The sequence below is a fragment of the Mchenga conophoros genome, linkage group LG12, assembly GCF_057382185.1.
Source record: "Mchenga conophoros isolate Kocher_MC1m ecotype Shallow Benthic linkage group LG12, M_conophoros_male_GT1.1, whole genome shotgun sequence".
In the NCBI taxonomy this organism is placed as follows: Eukaryota; Metazoa; Chordata; class Actinopteri; order Cichliformes; family Cichlidae; genus Mchenga; species Mchenga conophoros.
In genome coordinates, this window is record NC_140537.1 from 34,208,010 (window position 1) to 34,228,720 (window position 20,711).

Here is a 20,711-nt window from a genome sequence, read left to right on the forward strand (position 1 = left end):
TGTAAAAAAATAACAACAAAGGCAAACAGGAACCACAAGCTCAACAACTTCAAGAATAAGAAATGCAAACACTAAAACAGCACAGAAATCTGGGACCAAGGGCTCAAAGCAAACTGCAATTTAAATGACATGAAAGTGTAAGAGTTTCATTTGTAGCAGATGGAGCAGCATATTCTAATTTAGTCTAGTTCAGAGTCCTAAAACTGAGTCTATGGTCTGTAATTTAGCTGGGCTAATATACTGTAACTACAATATGTGAGTAAGTGTAGTTATTTTTTTCATACAGAGTAACGTAAAGTGTGAAAGTGGTGCTGAGGACGTTGCGTTTATTCTTCTCCAAGACCCCCCTCTCCTCTCTGAAGCTGTTTTGGATGTAGACAAGTCAATGAAATAATGCACATTTTGCTTTGGTCCTTTTCTGGAGGGAATTACACCGACACCCCAAAGTTTTGCATCATTTTATTAACACAGTAAATGAACTTGACACACAGAGCGGCTACAGTAAACAAAGGTTTGGCTGCAGAGGTGACTGACGCCTCCTGCTGGCCAGTTTGACAGACCCAAACGCCTCATCTGCTGCACTGACAGGATAATTGAAACACATCAAGCAGACAAAAAAACCAAAGCAACAGTTTCAATCTTTTCTAAAAAAAAAAAAAAAAAAAAAAAAAAAAAATGAAGAACTGCTGTGGATAAAAACTCTGCAGTCATCACAGTGAGCAACCTGCAGCTGTATCTCGGAAAACACCTTAAGTGGCACAAATATGTTCTCTTACCCTGAATAGTGTCATTCCTCAATGAGCAGAAGCAATCCATGACCCAAACTCACACAGATCAGAAGGAGCTGTGAGGACAGTGCTTTACTTAGGACGACCAAATAAAAATATAACCTTTCTTGACATCTTTTCTAAGCATGTTCAGCTTTCTGGAGGCTGCATGGAGAAATCATGGGATGACCATATGATACATAATGTATGGAACATGGTTTTTCTGTGGACATTAAACTTAGAGATAATAATCCATGTATGAGGTAATGAAAGATGTGTAGATGCTGCACATATATGTTCATTTATTTTTTGATGCAGTGAATTGAAGGACTAAAAGCACCTCACACAAACAAAGTGAAACAGCGAGCAGAGGAGAGAAACAAACCAAATGCACTGACTAAAGATGGTGGCTTCAGCACCAGCTGGCACAGACCACACTATGACAAGGGGGCAGGAGTTGGATGATGTGCCTCTCTGTTCTTGTCTTCATGGCTGTGATTCTACCATCCATCCGGCTTGAAGCTTGTTAGAAAAGTGAAGGATCATTTGCTAATGTTTACCAAAAACTGAACAGATCTACTGTGCAGTCAGTTTAGCTGTGTCAGTGTACAAACAGCCAGTTTTAAGTTTTTTTATTGCAGTAATGCTGCACTAAACTAAGTAAACCTGCATATTTCTTAATGGCCATCATGTAGCAACTGCTCTGGTTGTGAAGAACAGTGCTTTCCTGAATTGATAGCTTCTATTACTAGTTTCAAGCCGTTATTTATTTGATATAATATGAGGTTTATTTTAAATCATGGTCTCGTTCAGAGTGAATTGTGAAGCAGTGTATGATTGAGGGCATGGCTGGTAAGTTCCGGTTGTATAACTGTGTGGTCTGTTCTTGCTCTTGGTTAGATTTACCTTCTTGCTCAAAAAAGGTGGCCAAAAAATATCAGACTCCAGCAATGCAGCTGGAGATATACATATAGGCATATACAGTCTCATAAGTTTTCATCATATAGTAAAAGTCTTCTGCTGAAAGATTTCCAAATATATGTTTCAGATCACAGCACTGCAGGTTGTGCACTGTTTGACAGACAGGCAAATACACCCAGTCTCTCTGTGAGCCTATGAGAACAAACCTTTTTGATTAGCAGCGTACTATTTTATCATACATGTTGCTAGAGTGAAAGTTTGCTCGAAACAAAGTTTCCGATCCGATAAATGTGTCAGCATCTGTGTTGTTTTGTGAAAGAAGAAGAAATGAGTCCAGGAGCTGTAGAGTTGTTTCTCTCTATGGATGTAAAATTTGTAAAATATAATTTGGATCTACTGCTCTGTCATCAAGAATATTTGACATATATCTGTATCTTTTCCCCTTAAATACTGAATGTACAATTCATTCCTTCTCTTTTAGGTATTAAATACTTAATATCTAAGTTGAAGAACAGCGTTTATCTACAGCATGATGTCTTAACAGGATATAAATGTTGTCCCTCATAATTCACAGTCACTGGATCACTGAATGCTCCAGAAAAGCCCTTTAAAATAATGTTAGTTTTCTCTGTTAATACTGAAACAGTCACATACTGACATATCACAGCCTGGCTCTCCAGCCTCTGATGTCGGAAGGCAAACAAAAAACTAACAACCCCGTGTTGACCCTGTGTGACAGCTACACCAATGAACACAAATATGAGTCAACCAGAATCTGTATGAGAAATTATTTGAGCTTTTATGCAGTTTTACGTATCGTTTTCTTCTTCTTCTTTCAGCTGCTCCCTTTAGGAGTCACCACAGCAGCTCATCTGCCTCTATCATCACCATATCCCAGCATCCTCTTCTGTCACACACACCCTCTGCATGTCCTCCTTCACTACATCCAGGAATTTTCTGTGGTCATCCTCTTCTCCTCCTCTGCACATTCTGTTTTTTTAAATTCTGTCTCTTTATACAAGGTGTGATCAATCTAGCCAGTCTCCCATTCATAATCACCTCCTCAGGCACGTCCGAATAGCTGCGATTTTTAGACCATGTCACGGAAATCTCATTTTGGGTATTTACACTGTGACCTTAAACTTTGGCAGAGGTCAAACATCTTTTGTTTAAAACCGACCCAAATTTCACAAGAAGGCGATCAGCACTTGGTGATGACCAAGAAGCTGCTCAAAGGCAGAATTGCTCAGTTTATTAATCACGAGTTCATGAATTCAACATGGGGAGTCTGAGGGAGACCAGTCAGAGGGTCTGTGGTGTGGTTTTATGTGCCGTGATGTGTCCGCTCAGAGTGCAGAGTGCATTGAAAACTCCACACCAACACGATCATTCACCAAATTTGCCTCACTGGAATTTTTACCACCAAAATAAAATGAACTCTTAAGATCAACATTTTCACACAGTGAAGGAGATCCAGCATACACTGCATGAAAAACAATAGAAGCCAGGATGAAACCAGTCCACAGGTGCACAAGGAGATACACTTGAATATGAGCCCAAATCTAAACTGGGTAGACTTTTTGATTTTTATGAAACTGCGCTGTTCTGATTACAGCTTGTAAAAGCATGTCTTTTGTTTCTGATTTTCAGTGCTCAATCTCAACTCTGTGTGACGCATATGTTTTTGTTAAAAATTACATTTTTTTTGAACACATGGCCTCTTATGGCATGAATCTATTTAATCGCTGCGTGAAAACTTTTCCGTGCGCTTGGTCTCAACACCCGATCACTCTTTCAAAGGAAGAGACCGTGTCTGTGCAGTTATGAGCTTTTACCTGAAGTTAAACTAAGTGTGTAAGAGTTGAAAAACAGCTTACATACAAATAAATACTCTCTGTTGAAAAGATTATTTCCTCAGTCATTGGATTTAACAGACCAATAGCTGGGGACTATTTTCAGTGACAGATTAATCTACATTTGGTGCTTCAGTGGTTTTTTGTGACAGCGGGACAGTGTGTGCGGGGCTAGGCCTATGTATGCTACAATGTTTGCATTCATGCTAATGAAAGAACAAGTCACCGAGGTCAACAGTGAGATATCTAACTATTTTAGGAACAACAGTGGAGCTCTGTGGGACAGAGAGAGCAGGCTTTGATACACTCACATAATACTTGCTGGTTTTGGTCTGACATTAGCTTTAATATCCACACAACCAGACTTATCTTACCTCCTCTGTTCGCACTGGTGTGGTGCATTTAAACAAATGAAATCTGTGTTGATTTTTGTCGATTCTTGTTTATCCTTTGACAGCAGATATGTTAAGTAGCTACTTACCTAGCTATTCAGCAAATAAAAGGAGCAGTTTATGAAATTAGTCCCTTCGTGTGTTTCGATGATGCATTTAGCATTGCAGAATTTCCATCATCGCTGCCCTGACGTTTGGTCTAAAAGCCATTTATCAGTTTAACACTGACAGCAAAGTGCTGAAATAATTGAATGTGTATCGAATCGTTTAAATCAGCGGTGCTGCTTTCCTAAACGTCGGTGCTGACGCTGTGGGTGACTACTTCCTTCATGGTGACCTGGCGGATGAGGTTCAGCTTCTGGTAGAAGCTGGCCAAGTCCATGGGCAACTCCATGTCCTGCTGCTGCACAGTCCTGTAGCTGATCCTGCGACCGCCATTGCACAGCCTCTCTGGGTGCTGCAAGTAGAAGGGTAGTGAGCAGCGGGCACAGGAAGGGCAGAAGGCATGCGAGCGATAGCACCTGCGTGGCGGCGGAGGCGGAGGTGAGTAGCTGACGGGGCCGTTGGCTTCAGTGAGGAAAGTGGGAGGGTACATCTCGGGCTCGTCACTGTATTGCTCTGGCGTCGGAGGCGTAGGAGGAGCCGACAGAGCCAGGGGGCGAGACGGCGACATGGTGGCGAGCTCAGGTTCCTCCTCTTCCCCCTTCTCAGACTCCTCCCTCTTACAGCAGTAATACTGGACCAGGTGAGAGTCAAACATTTTAAAAGACAAACGGTTAACCAAAGGAGAAAATAACGAGCACTTTCAAAACAAATGTCTTGATGCATTCTCAATCATCCAGGTAAGTAAATCTCCAAAAGTTGATTCTGTTCATCTGGAGAAAACGCTACGTCCAGATGAACAGAATCAACTTTTGGAGAGTTTCAAATCATATGTTTCAACCAATCGGATCCGTGTTAACTATAAGTATAAGCAACAGTAAATACAGGGCATGAAAAAACAAGCTGGTTTGTGTAACTTTGAAAGATAGCGAGCGAGTGTAGTGAGCTAGTTGGCATGTCTTTGTCTGAATCTTAACATTTTCATGAAAGCAATGAACCGTCTATCTATGACCACCTACTGGTAACATGGAAGAAATCAGGTGTAAACAGAATCACAAAGATGAAGAACAAACTGCCAGCTGAGGAGCTTTCAAAGCTAGGAAGTAGCTAGCATATACTTGGCATCTCTGTGAGAGCGTGTGCATGAAAGGCACTTGCAGACCATCACTTTCAAATGATATTTGGCAGGTGATCGCGCAGAACGGAGGTGGAAAAAGGATAAACTGCATGTATCATTTCAAAATCTAAAAGACTGCTGGCATCATTACCAGAACACTGTTAAAGAGGAAAAAAGGGAATATTTTGCAAATATTATTTCTTCCAACTCTCATAACCCACGTGTGTTATTTAGGACCATTGACACTGTTCTTAATACTCCTTTGAATGTCTGTTTGGAAGTTTTTTCCTGAGATTTGCAATGATTTTCTGAACTTTTTTATTGAAAAGGTTGTCACCACCAGGGCTCTTATCACAGCTCCTGACTCTGACCCCTCTGTCTCTGTCCCTTGCGCTGCTGTTTTCACTCAGTTTGAGCTTGTGACGCTCTCCACTTTAGAGGATGTGGTTCGCCATATTAAGCCCACAGGTTCCCCACGGGATCCTGTCCCTCCACAATTCTTTAAAGAATTTTTTTCCTAGTATACAACAGTATGTCCTTGACATTATTAACAGCAGTCTGTCTTCTGGTATGGTTCCTGCAAATTTCAAACATGCAGTAGTACAGCCACTGCTTAAGAAACCTGGCCTTGATCACACAGTTTTAGCAAACTATAGGCCTATTTCCAAGCTGCCTTTAGTCTCCAAGGTTTTAGAGAAAATTGTTTTTAGTCAACTGAAAGATTTTCTAGATGAAAATGGAATCTTTGAGGTTTTTCAATCAGGTTTTAAAACCCTTCACAGCACAGAATCTGCATTATTAAGAGTTTTTAATGACATCCTTCTGGCATGTGATTCTGGTAACCATGTTGTTCTTGTCTTGCTTGACCGAACTGCTGCCTTTGACACCGTAGACCACAATATTCTAATTTCTCGATTACATGATGTAGTGGGTATTGGTGGCACTGCACTTAATTGGTTTAGGTCTTATTTGTCAGATAGAACTTTCTCTGTCAGTCTTCTGCTCCTCTGTCATGTGGCGTCCCACAGGTCTCAATTTTAGGGCCACTGCTCTTTTCACTGTATCTATTGCCTCTGGGTTATATCCTTAGAAGGCATGGGATCTCATTTCATTGTTATGCTGATGACTGCCAAATTTATTTGCCACTAAAACACAAGGATGGCATCTCCATAAAACCTCTCTTGACATGTCTAGATGACATTAAAGCTTGGTTGGCTCTAAACTTTTTAAATTTTAATGAAAAGAAAACAGAAGTGTTGGTGTTTGGACCCAGTGGTCCCTGTGAGTCCTCCACTGTTGTTTTAGGATCCCTGGAAGTCTATTTTAAATCTGTTGTTACTGACCTTGGTTTTAAGTTGGACAGTGATTTTAAATTGGACAACCAAATCAGAGCAGTGGTGAAGTCCAGTTTTTATCATTTAAGGCGACTGGCAAGAGTAAAATCTTTTCTTTCGAGGCAGCACCTTGAAACAGTGATCCATGCTTTTATTTCTTCCCGCCTGGACTACTGTAACTCACTTTATGTGGGGGTCAGTCAGTCATTGCTCTCACATCTGCAGCTGGTTCAAAATGCAGCTGCACGACTCCTAACAGGAACTCGAAAAAGAGAGCATATAACCCCCGTGCTAGCCTCTCTGCACTGGCTGCCTGTGTCTTTTAGAGTTCATTTTAAAATTCTTATGTTTGTTTTTAAATGCCTTCACAGTCTTGCCCCGCCTTACCCCTCTGAGCTTCTTCATCCCCACATACCCTGTCGGTCTCTCAGGTCAGCTGACCAGCTGCTCCCAGAGGTACCGAGATCCAGGAGGAATCTCATAGGGGACAGGGCCTTCTCTATTGTGGCTCCAAAATTATGGAATAATTTGCACTGCATGTTAGATAGGCCCCTTCACTGTCCACTTTTAAATCACGTCTTAAAACCCACTTTTATTCTTTGGCTTTTAACCTCAGTGAGACTTAGTTTCTCTTTTAATTGAAGTAGTTATTTAATTAATGATTTCACTCTTCTTTTATCTGTGTTTTATTTATATCTCATGTAATTTTATTTTACAGTTCCAATGTACAGCACTTTGTGTCAGCTGTGGTTGTTTTAAAGTGCTTTATAAATAAAGTTGATGATGATGATGATGATTACAAAAAGCATCCATCACTCCTAAAACTACAGTTGCAATCTTACATGCTAACTGCTAGGACTCACTCAAGAAGAAAACATGTGGATGTGAGTTTCTGAAAGTCTCAGAAAAAGTCCCATCCGGTTTTAAAGGTCTTACAGTTGAGGATTATTTCAACATGGGTTATTTGTTATTAGTGTGTATGCTCTGTCTCGGCAGGTTGTGTTGCACTATTTGGATGTCAGCTGTAGATTTCTAAAAAGAAAAGCAAGATTGTTACACAAATCCAGTCTGGCCAAAAGTAAACACAGAAATGTTCCACTTGGACTACTTTGATAATTAGGAAAACTGTCTGGGGCAGCAAATTACTCCCAGCTTTTTGCACTGCACACATCATGTGTGAACATTTGTCAAGTTTCTTGTTTTCATGAATACGGTGCTGAGGTGCATTTTGCATTCTGTTAAACTTTAGATGTGTAATGAACAGTGAGACAATCATACCTGCAACCTACATAAACACAGCACAGCGACGATCGTCAGTAAGATGACTGTAGCCAAAATTCCTCCTGCGATGACCACTGTCCCGGCTGACATCCGAAATCCTCTCCATCAACACCCTGCAATCAAAGCAATGAGTCAGAGTTTATTTTTTGGTTCGAGTAGTTTAAAGGACTTCACACATGACTGAGAAACCAGTAACTATTCATCCGGACAGCCATTTTTGGCAGTTTATCTGGGTTTGGGGTGCAAACCCAGATCAGTGATTGAACCTGGTTAAATGGTCAAACACGGAAGCAACGTATGTATGATTGGTTTAAAGGAAACTCAATCAAAATCCAGATTGAGAGAAGGTCTTAAGTTTAAAATTATTTTAAACTTTTCTCAGAAGAGAATGGAAAAGGGAGAAGGAGACCACCGAGGGAATATTAGCAGGGTTTTCCTGACTCACACTGGGATTTGGCTGGTGACTGACCTGCGTAAGGACAATTAGCCAGCATAAGAGTAATGAGTCTGCAATGAGTCTTTGTTATGTTATTTGATAGAAGTCTGTGGATTTTTTCAATTCTCTGTAAACAGGAATGTTTGTTATGGTTGAGTAACTGAAACCCTCATTAAAATAACTCATTTAAAAACCTAAACTTATTACAACGCTGGCAGTTTCCCTTTGGCTTTGCCCAAAAGCTCTTTTGGGAGAAAGTGAGGGTTTCTATGCAGGAAACGCTTATTAGAGAAGAGATTGGGTTGGAAATGGAGCAAGAGAAGGAAGAAGAGAGAGAGGGACAGGTCAGCCAGGAGGTGCAAAAGAACAGATGGAAAGAAGATAATGAGAGGAGGGGAAAGAAGCAGGGTGAAGGATACACAAAGATGAAGAAGGTCAGAGAAAAAGAAGGTAATGAGGAAAATCATGTTATGGGGGAGAGAGCATAGTGACGGGGAAGGAAAATTAAAAGAGATGATGATGATATATAAGGAAAAAGGGATGCAGATGGTGGGTGGGGAGGCTGTAGGAAAGATAATGATGTTGCTGTTACATTTTTACAACTATACTTTATGGCTCTGCCGTGAAGCTCTAAAATGTTTGAACTCTTGCCAACAGCCATTACAGAAAATACTGCTTATTGATTCTAATACTTCATTTTTGTCAGTAATCTAATTGGTCAGAAAATGTAGTCACAGTAAGCCAAGTGCAAAGCCAGCCAACAATCGAGAGGTCCAAGGAAGAAAATGCATTTCCCACTTGATCCAGACTTTAAGGAGAGCTCAGTTTAACATGGCAAACCATAATCAAGCATCCTCGAGACATTTTAATCTGGATTTCCCACTGAAACAGCTCTTCTCAGAGTTTTCACATTGGCATTGAAATCACGTAAGAGATATTGTCAAGTTGAGTTCCACTGTGTCACACTCTGAAGTGGACATTTAGTCATACCTTTCATCGTGTCTGGATTAATAAAAAACAATAATCAGGAGGTGTACAAATGTATACGTTTCTAATAGAAATTTCTCCAAAAGTTGATTCTGTTCATCTGGACGTAGCGTTTTGTGGGAATGAGAATGAGAATTTGCATAATTATGATGAAGGAACTGACCTCCCAGCCCATTGTTCCTTCAGTGGGCTGGTTTCAGTCATCATGCACATCTACTGTTTATAAGATTGGGGAAACCTGCAGTCAGCTGAGACTGAAGAAGTGACTTGGATGAGTGACGAAACATTTCTCCCACAAAACGCTACGTCCAGATGAACAGAATCAACTTTTGTAGATTTACTTTCCTGGATGATTGAGAATGCATCAAAACTAAAAGAAATTGTATAATTTCTTTCTGTTCAGGTCAACTGGGCTTCTCAGACACGTTGTGAAGGTTAAAAAAAATCTAAACAAGCCTCACTTGTCAGTATTTTACAGGCTAACTGTCCATTAAACATTTGGCGCCTGTTACTTGAAGGCATTCAGCTAAATGCACTTAAAACAACCTGAGAATTAAACAATAAAGCATCCATTGGCGCACAAACATGCACTAAACTGTTTTCAGATTAGAAATTGGAAAAAGGTTACACCTAATCTAGTTTGTCTCCTTCAAACGATATAAGAGAAAAACAGAAACATTACATCATTACATTGTATCATTTGCTTTTCATTCATATTTAATATATGTATGGTCCCAAAGCAGGATTACATGTGTATTAGTGAACTGAAAGAAAAATTAAAACACTATTGAGACACTAGCAAATGTTCGTCAACCATTTAATGCGTCAGCAGAAGGAAATCTGACAAGTTCCCCTTGCAGGCAATTGAATGACTGCAGTCAGTCAGTCCAATGTTGCATCATGACTTTGAGTTTTCTTGATGATTTACAAAATAAATCATGACAGACACTAAAATGCCAGCAGGCAGATGCAGACAGTAACATGAAAGGAGATGTAACTAACATAAAGCTAAAATCTTAATACAATACAAATTCCCTGAAACTGTCCAAAGCTTCATCAGGGAGAAAAAACTTCCTCATTGGTGGAACCAGAATATGAGTTTTTAATCATCGTCCATTGCTCAGCAGTTTTTTGTTTTTTGCAGCAAGTACTTTGAGTACTCAACAAAGTGGAAATTATGCTAGTCTAGTACTGGAATGTTTACCATAAGTGTTAGGCGACAGATTAATAAAGTGCTAGACTTTAACACATCAAAACTGGTGAACATGCTGTTTGTGCCTCACAAAAAGCCTTATAATTGTCAGGCAATTGGATTAAAAGTACAATTATTTTTTTACCACAGGTAAAAGCTAGCATACAGCTTGCATACGCAGGAGTCTCGAACTCCAGTCCTCAGGGGCCAGTGTCCTGAGAGTGTTGCAACACACCTGAATACAATTAGTAGGTCATTAGCAAGACTCTATAGAACATGACTGCATGAAGAAGTGCCAACCCCTAACCCTACTCAAGTAAATTTCAGTAAATGTAAGTGTTTGGGAAAATGTACTTCTAAAAGTACTTTTAGTGCACCATGTTTGTCATTTTCTTTGGGTGTCTACAGGGATTGTGCCATATTTAAAGCCAACCTGATGCAGGTTTTCGAAGAACCACAGGTTTTCACTTCATCATCAGAGAGTGGAGGTAATCCACCTAGAAGCTACCAGATGACATAAATGTTCTGTGGACCTGTAAGATTGCATGATACTGGACAAACAGGAGAAACATACAAATACAAAGGTACTTTCTAGAATTAAAAATAAATAAATGCAAGGTTGAGTCCAAACTTAGGTTTAGAAAACTAGGATGTGACAAGTCTGCTTTATGGATCTTTTTAGAGCACTTTTTGGTATGAAAATAATTTAAGGAGCTAAAAGTTGAGCAGTTCCCAGTAAATAATAAATATTATTATATACTGAATATAGAATAATATAATATTCATTATGTTTGACCTACTTACATGGTAAATGGCCTGTATTTGTATAGCGCTTTTTTAGTCCCTAAGGACCCCAAAGCGCTTTACACAACCTGTCATCCACCCATTCACACACACATTCACTACATGTACGTTTCTTCTGATAAAGGCCTGTCACAGCCATTTAAACCAAAATTAAAAACCCTATGGATCATAATTTATAGCAACCAAATACTAATACATGAATTAAACTCTCTCTGTTACTTACACATCACAGAAAAGCACTACCATAGGTCTACTTGACCACACTTTCATGCTACACGCATTTTGTCACCGTAATCCATCTGCACTCTCAGCATCATTTTCATATGATCTGTAATCTGTAAAGGCTCCAGGCTGAAGATGACAGTATGTCAGCGTGCTGTGATACAATCAAAGTCGGACACATTTGAACTTGAAGCCACTCAGAAATTTTATACAACACACTCTGAGCTGATGAGCTCCCTCATCAGCAGGCTGAGGATCAACTCATCACTGGCTATTGCGTTGGGTTTCCATAGTGACGGTACCCTGTCACCCCTGAGGGCTGGAGAGTCATTTACACCCACACAGCCAGTCAGCATTATACACAAATGACCAAACACAACACACACTCAAAGGTCAACAGCCATCAGTCCACCCTTCAGTGCTTGCTGAGTGCTTCACTCCAACTAAGCACATCATATCTTCTTCATTAGACTTAAAAATGAAAATAAATCTGATATATTAACCCAGCTTTCATAAATATTTATTGCCAGGAAATGGGCTGCAGAAGTGAAATTTTCTTAAAACCAGAAAAATATAAATATTTCAACCTATTTTTGTGCACATGTTCTAGAAAAGCACAATAACATCCTAAAACCTTTTTCCTGCACTTCTTAATTTTAGAAAATTCTTTACACGAGTTTATTTGTAATGGAAAGGCTGATGTTTTATCACCAAACTGCATTTCTCTTCATTGGTGATGGAGATTCACATTGTGAAGCAGATAAAGGAAAAACAGAAAGTTTCACTCGTATGTCAAAACAGATTCTTTTAGATGTTTCTTACTGTCGACAGAACCAATTAAAAAACAAAAAGCAAAAGTTAAATTTACAATAATAACAATTATTGTCAGTTTATCCAACATCTGTGGCTTCTTCGACAGAGCCGTAATTTGTTGAGTAACTGGCTTGTGTTAAAGAGAGCAGGAAGGTGGAAAAGGTGCTGAAAAATGCACTAATGCAGTGCTAGTTATGTTATAAAGAGACCGTTCTATTAAACCTGGTTTTCTCCTTCAACCCTTTCAGTTAGTTTCCACTCAAATTCTATCACAGTGTGTGATTCAAATGCACAAACATCATATAGAGTCTGAGCCAGAAAATTATGAAAATATACCCATTTTTTAAACCATTTGATTAGATTACATTCAGACGATTAAAACTTTTGTTAAACAACCAAGGAAATGTTTAGAGCTTCTTATTTGAAAAAAAAGAAGAAGTAAATTTGTAGTTAAATGTATGATTTCAACTAGGAAAACAGAGGCAAAATGAATGAATCTGATTTCTCATCTTTTCATAAAAAAAAACTGAGTAGGATCATGAATCTAACATGTTTTTATAAAACATAAGTAATGACTGACTTTCTGTTCCTACAATGTGGAGATAATCCAGTAAATACAGTGAAGTTAATGATCCAATTATTACCCAGCATTAGAATAATTATTGTAGGGTCTACCTTACCATACAAAGCGCCTTTATGGGAATGCTGTTGTGATTTGGTGCTCTATAAATAATACTGAATTGAACTGAATTGAATTGAATTATTTTGCGTACAAGCTGCGGTTCAACGCACATCAGGTTCTCTTCATTAAACACTCTTTCATTCCGTCCGTTCATCATCTGAGCTGCGTTTGCAGATTCTTATGTTCTAAATAAAAATACAAAGTTATCCACAAATTTGGAGGAAAAAAAAATAACTAAGACCCTACAATTGATTTAAAATGACTTTTTCATGCCCCCACAGTGGGAAGCGTTTTTGGAGACCTGATAAGGGGAAGAAAATGCGTGGCTAGATGGTGTTTGATTTATTAACGCGCGTAACAGGCGATGTGTGCATTAAGTGGTAATCTTACCCATCACATTAGTATTTGGATGGTCTCATGGCGTTAACCACGGCACCTTCGCTTCAGAATGTCCCGTTTTGTGACCAGAGGTGACGGGAAAGTAAAGTCGCGTTTAAGCTGGATGTTACCCAATCTGTAAATCTGTGAGTTTATCTTTATTCACATCCGCGCGCTGGTGTGTCCCATGACAACCATTAGTAGAAATCTGTGTTTCAGTTAGAGAAAGACGAATCTTCAAATATTTTCTGTAATTTCACAGCCTGTGTTTCACTCCAGGTTTGAGATGCATATGCGTAAAAACGCAATTCTGAAAAACAATACAGCTCTTTTTCATCGAGGAGCTGTCTTCTCACACTTTCTTCTTTTACTTTTTCATGACTGGCTGTGTTGCAAGTTGGAGGTACAAATGCGCTCATGAACTCAAAAATCCCGAAATCTGACTGGAAATATTCCCAGTGCGAGTTTCAGGTCCCCAGATTTTCTCTTGGCTTTGGTCCCAACAAAATCTTCAAAAAGCGGCTGATCTCAAGGACGAGAGAGGAGGAGAAAGGGTCGGGTCCGCTTCTAAGTAACTGCAGGTGTATGCTGTGCACACTGGATCCGGTCTCATCCTGTCTGTGTAGCAGCACATATTTCCGATGCTGACCCGAGAGAGGACGCGACGTGCGTCACAGCAGCGCGCTGCAGAAACAGGTAAAATCCAGGTAGATTCAGGGGGGAAATAGAAAGAATTGTAATAATCTACTTTCCCTCTTCTTAGAATACGTTGAACATTTTCCAGTATATGAAAATATTCGACACCAAATTACCTTTGTAAAAAGATTTGTTCTAAACTCACTAATTTTCGTAACATATATAAAACTGTGTGAAATACACAAATATATATACATATAATTATATATAATTATATATAATTATAGGATACTGAGCATGTTTTTTCAGTTTTAAAGCCAGCAGCTTAAAGCTTAAAAGTCACCAGTAATCTTTGGTCAAAACATGTGAACAGATCTGAACTGTGAAGGTGTTTTACCCTAAATTATGTTAATATTTTGTGTTAGTTAACAGCATAGACTCTCCGTTTTATCACCCACTGGTCTCTTGACTTTTCTGGACTTGGAAGCCATATTTAAATTGGGTGGAAAGCTAATTAATTAGCTAACATAGGCTTTGCTAGCAGGCTGCATCTGTGCAGCTGAAGCTGAAGTGAAGTCTAACAGATGTTTACAGCTGCCTTAGTCAGATTCCATCTGTCACTTAAAGCAATCAGGCCCCTACTAAAGCTAAACTTTAGCTCTTAATACAAATTTCTTTGTTAAATGTAGAAAAAAGTGTACAGTTGTTAATAAGGGATAACTTGGCTATGAGACAACTAAAAACAAAAAGAAGAGTGTCAGTTTTGTTTCTTATGGCAACAAAGAGTACTGATTTTGATCCAAACATCATCCATTGTCTGATGAAATAACTGCATTTTTTATGCCTAGACTGTAACATAAAATCTTTAACAGCTTAAATTGAATAAATTTATGTCTGTATCAAATCTAATTCCCTTAGTTTGCTCTTCATATTCGCTCTTCAAGGGACAAAACACCAACATTAGAGCTGAACTTGTTCGTCTTATGTGATCTTGTGTCCAAGGAATATTTATGGAGCTACAATTTCACAAAAACTGACAGATGTTTAGTTTATGTTGCAGAAAATGTTTGTTTTCTAATCTGAAAGTGATTTTAATGTCCATAAGACTTTCACACCTTTTTTGTGTTTAAACAGGCAACATAATTATAAAATGTGACTTACCATAGAGAAAAATTAAAATTTGTTGACTGAAGAGTTTTTTGTTTTTATTTTTAAAATGACCCAACAGGATTAAAATTCCTCCAAAATAGATATAGATAAACAATTCCATACTTTCTGACTTTTCTAAAGATATATCAAAAAGATATTTGTATTCAGTCAGCAAGGAAGCAACAAATATGTCTTTGTTCCAAATAAATATAAGTTTTTGTTTCTTCTGGGTTACTCTTTGTTCGCAGTCTGCCACGGTCTTTTTTTTCCCATCCTACACTTGGAGCGGCACCAAGAAGAGACAAGTTTAAGGGCTTTATAGAGAGAAAAGATTTTATTGCGTGAATTATTTAGAGGATAAAGCAGGCTGAGATTCCACTGTATTGTACAGACACGAGCGTGTAATATTAATGGAGTTGAGATGTTAGAGGTTATTTTTCATCTTTTCTCCTGCTCCTGCGGTCTTGCAGTGCTTCTTTCTTTCAGCATGCAGCCGCTCCCTGAGGAAGCCTCTGCTCCGAGCAGCAAAAAGTGAAGATTTTAGGGTCAAAGCTGGAACAGTGACAGCACAGTGACAAACTGTGTCTTTTATTAGGCTGTTTCAGGCCAGAGAACAGATGTTGAGTTTAAAGTTGTAAATTGCTTATAGACTTTGATACACCAAAATAGGCTCCGATCATGCTCGTATGCTTCTTAAAACCATGCTTCTAACTCATTAGTGGGGGGTGTTGTTTGTTTTTTTAAGGAATATTGCAAAACATTGTTATTATTGTTTGTCATAGAGCTAACATTTCGGTGTATAAACTAATTCAAGGCCTCATTTAGTGTTCTTGCCTCGCTGCTGAGAGATAACAGTCTAGTTTTACTTACATGTTCCACGTTAGACAGACGGGGTGATGTTGGCATAAGGTGCAGGTTTGTGCCCCACTGATACCTTTATGTTTTGGAATTTGTAGATTTTGTTAATTTAGTTTTTACTGTCTATGACATTTGGTTTAATTAGGTTTAAGCACTAAAACCTATAGTTGGGTTCAGGAAAATGGTTATTCTTAGAGCTAAACCACACTTCTTACTTACAGTAACACTGCTTGCTACACATCAGTTGGCAGTGACAGATCTCTCTAACTAATGACCCAGTGTGTAAATGGAACTCACCAGAGGCACTAAGGTACTAATACGACACAGATGGAGAGTCCTCATATTTGTTTCTCACAGCTGGAGCCCTCAGTTGTATCTCACTGAGTTGACTTAATTGTCAAGCGCTGACATAAAAAAGGCAGCTTCAGATTTTGTTATGTTAACCACAAAACTGATAAGAAAAATATTTTACAGTCTACAGCTGAGCAAACTCAGATTCATTGTGTAGAGAGTGGACGGGGCATTGCTGACTTCAACTGAGGATATAGTCGGGTGGTGGAAAGAACACTGAGGATCTCCTGACTCCCACTGACACTGCAGTGGAGTCCGGTGATGAGGGGGATGACACACCCACCACTGGAGGTCAGGTTATTCATAAAGCTCAACTCCACAGCAGATGAGATTCACCTTAAATTTGATGTTTCTACAGGAACATTACAGGATGAGGAAAAAGATTTTTGATGAAGTTCCAAAATTGTATCTACTTACAACATAAGGAAACTTTAAAGTGGTCCGAATTTGTTTGTTTGTTGGTGCCACTGGGGTCACAGCTGAGTTAGTTGCTTCCATTTTGACTACATTAAACTGTGAACATGACGCTATTTAAACCTCAGTGAAAGGACGGACACATGACTCCACACTCAAACGCTGCCTCTCTCCATCCTCCTCCTCTCACTGGCCGTTTAATGGCATCGCTCAATAAGACAAACAGGCTTTCGGTGTAAGTCGTCCACTTTGATGTGGAGATCCACATTGATCTCCACTTCGGGGCGACGGATCAGCTTACAGCAGGTGCACCTGCCAAGGTCAGGTAACAGACACTGAAGCACTGACGAGGCGAAGTCCAGGACAGATGAGGAATTCAGTGGGTCACACAGTAACGTCAGAATAACCAGCAACTGAAAATCTGTTTCCATTATCAAAATTAAAGGTGTGGATTTCTCAGCCTGGAAACTGAAACTTGAAAAGCCAGTCTGCAATTTATATACATGTACACAGTATGTCCAGCTCAGTCTCATTTATATGGCAATAATCTAGCAATAGCAAAAACCTATAATGTTAGAGAGAAAACCCTAAAAATCAGATTCCTTTTAACAGGAGAGACCTCTGTAAGAACCAGGCTCGGGGAAGGACAGGGGCAGGTTTGGCAATAAAGGGAAAGAGAAGAGAAAAAGGAGCATAAAGAGACCAAAGACAAAACAAAAACTAGAGGAAAGAAAACCAAAAAATTTATGACACACATGTAAATATATGAAAAGAGGGGAATAGAGGAAAAGTGCTCAGTGCTTCATGGGAACTTCCCTGGCAGTCTCAAGCTATTTATGCACCCATATGGGATAGTTCAGGAAGAACCAGGCTAACTGTAAGCTACACAAGAAAGGAAATTCTGACCCCAAACTGGAAGCCGGTTCACAGGAGAGGAGTCTGATAACTGAAGTCTCTGCCTCTCTTTCTAATTTTAGAAACTCTAGGCACCACATGTAAGCCTGCAGTCTCGGACCAAAATGTCCTTTTGGAATAGTATGATGTGGTGAGTACAGGGCTTAAACATTCAGGACTTTCTATGTGCAAAGAAGGATTTGAAATTATTTTCTTCATTTAACAGGGACACAAAGAAGAGAATTTGCTCCTTTATAAAGCTGATAACAACAACAAGTAGTTAATAAGCGGATAAAAAAGTATCACCAGTTCAGTGCCTCTGTTAAGAAAATGTAAGGTGCAATTGTTAAATGATGACCTAAACTGTGAAAAACTGAGTATCACACAGTACGTGTATTAATCAACTGTACAGGGATGAAGTGTGTTGTGTTTTTCTTTTTTTTTTTTAAAAGAGCAAACAAAAAGTAACAGTTTTTTCATAATTAAAATGATAACAGAGCCCTGTTGAAGTTTGAAAATGGGCTAAAATAAAGTTATCTGTGTCTGTGGTTTTCTTCGTACTCTTCATAGTCTAAGCAGGCGAGTATCTGTCCTCCAGGACATGTTCCACTCCAGTTCAGGCACTGCAGAATACTTGATGTGACACAGCGTCATGATACCCACCAGATGCCTTCAGTCCTCCTCTGTATCTCTCACATTCTGCTTCGCTCTGACTGATCTGAGCTCTTGTTTTTTCAGTCGGAGCGTCATCCAGAACATGGCTCCTGACTTAGCGAGCCAAGGGCTGACAGGATGTTTCCATCTCCCTCTGGATCTCCACACAAAATCTGTTTACAGCTGACGCATCAGCACAACAAGCTGCAAGATCAGAGCCTGAAACACGCATCAGTTCTTTCTGTGGAAGATTTAAGTCTTACTCCTTATTATATACAAATATAATTTTCTTTTACTTCAATTGCTGTTCTACATACTGTTCTCTCATCACAAACATAATTTGCTCTTGAAACAGCAATTAAATCCCAGACTTAAGCCTGAAATTACCCCCAAATTCTTAGTGAGTTCTCCATACTTCAATGTACAGCCTTTGCTAACTTGCTTAGGGTTTTCTGGCAAAATCAGACTTATTTTTAATATGTTTGCTTGGATTGTAGTGTAAGAAACTGATGTGCTGTTCTTGAACTCGCTTCCACTTTTGTTTAAGTTTTTTGCATTTTTTTGCAACAACTGCACAGCGATATATAAATCAATACAAATAATTTACACTCAAAATCAACACTTGCACCTTTTTTGACAGTCAAATGTTTCTTTTTTGGGGCTGATACCACTCATGACGAGTTGGTTGCTTAAGGCTCTTTCTGCTAAATCCTATAAAGTCCGTTGTTCATCTGATGTGACATTTTCACTTGCCACAGAAATTCTGAAAAAAGCCTTTATTTCTTAAGATTAAACTCAAAATTTCAGTCAGTTTATTCAACAAGTCCAACAAACGCAACCATGTTTGTCTCTTAGCTGTGCAGAAGGATCAGCGTACAGCATGCAAGCCGTTTTCTTTCCAAATAACTGTTTCACATTCGCTTCAATCAAACACCACAACAGACAGTAGAAACAAATAGATATAGATAGAGTGTTGAGACTCCTCAGTGCATTAGATTGGCATAACACAGACATCTTTGTGGCCGTCATCAGCCGGGACAGATCCTCATTAAAACGGCTTTTTAGCAGAGATGACTCTTCTCTCTTCTGGCATTCAGTTACAGTTAAATCTGCTCTGACAAACTGGCCTGCAGGTTTAGATTGTGTCAGCAGTGCCCTCCGTCCCAGCAAATCACGGTGGTTAAAGTCATGTTGGATTCCTCAGAAAAAGTATTGCATTCAGCTCTGAGAAAACATGGAAAAATATCTTTTAAATGGAAAATGTAGCTTAGTGAGTTCCCGGTTAGGTTATGCAAGCATTGCACCTACAGCACGTCATTATAAATGTGCACTCCTTTTTTTTTTAAAGAGGCATATAATAGATTTAATAGAAGCAAAATCACTCGTAATAGTCTAACACTTTAGACACAACCACCAAATAAGGGCAAACAAGCCTGCTTCCCACTTTAAAAAAAACATTAAATGTGTTGTTTAATCGGGAAACTATAGCAAATGTTGGTCACCATTTTTTAGGGTTCAAACATAACCAAGGTACAAGTCCAAAATATCAGTTTTTTAATGATAATTAGCGAGGTTCAAAACACAGAAGAAGAAGACTAACATAAGACGAGGAATAGCGAAACACCCGACTCATGAACACATCACGTGTTTGTCTGCTGGCACAGAAACACACAGTGTGTCTCAGTTCTGGTACAGATGCTCTCACACAGAGAACATAAGTTCAAGAATCTCAATTTTGATAATGTAGTTCTGTCTTAATTAGAACATGACAAAATGTGCATGCATTAGAAATGTTTGCAAAGTTTGGTTGCAGCTGTCATGCTAACTACTGAATTGTGTTAGCAATTTGCAATTTTCACACATTTACAAAATGATTTTACTGCAAAATAACTATTACAATGTAATACAAAACTAGAAGAAAAATGAAAGCATTTCATGTAGCAGTTAGTAATAGTGTGAAAGTGTGAACCTACATGAGCTAAGACACAGAAAATTAGAAGGGCAGACAAGATTAGAAAACAGGAAGTGAAGGATTTGAAAAGAGGGAACACAGGTTTGTACAAAATAAAGCAACAACACTGTCAGAAAATATACAAAAACAAGAAGAACTGTAATCTCAAAGTAAAGCCTGAAAACATGGGCTTCATATTTGGACTTTTCTTTGCATTTCAACATTGACATCGAGTGCTGCTGCAGACACCTGATCCTGATGACTTTCATTTGAACGTCTACATTCAGTGTGCGCATCAGACCAGTTTGCCTCCACTGATTTGGCTTGTGAGCTTACAGGTGTCTATTGTTCTGCCTGTTATTTAGTCTAAGGAATCCAGTGTGAGAAAAACAGGCACCTACGACCTCTGTAAAGGGAAAGCAGGGAGGGAGCTTTTGGCACCTGGCAGCCTTATTATCATTTCATCAGCTCAGAGGTTGTCTTTGAAAGGACAGACTCCTGGATGGCTACCTGCTGTGGTGTG

General features: G+C 39.1%; 1 protein-coding gene across 1 annotated transcript; it reads right to left on the reverse strand.

Moving 5' to 3' along the window:
* Positions 1-367: 367 nt before the first annotated feature.
* fam163b (family with sequence similarity 163 member B) lies at positions 368-13,880 on the reverse strand. Its single transcript, XM_085295462.1, has 3 exons — positions 13,294-13,880; positions 7,765-7,880; positions 368-4,669 (listed from the first exon to the last, which is right to left on the reverse strand). The coding sequence occupies exons 2-3, from the start codon at positions 7,855-7,857 to the stop codon at positions 4,223-4,225; spliced, it is 540 nt and encodes a 179-aa protein (XP_085151588.1). The 5' UTR covers positions 7,858-7,880; positions 13,294-13,880; the 3' UTR covers positions 368-4,222.
* Between the last annotated feature and the right edge of the window lie 6,831 nt (positions 13,881-20,711).

Excerpts from the sequence above, each read along its gene's own strand:
- fam163b (XM_085295462.1), bottom strand. The coding sequence starts at position 7,857 with ATGTCAGCCGGGACAGTGGTCATCGCAGGAGGAATTTTGGCTACAGTC. Across the intron at positions 4,670-7,764 it reads TGTGTTTATGTAGGTTGCAG|TATTACTGCTGTAAGAGGGA; the intron begins GTATGATTGTCT and ends CACCTGGTCCAG.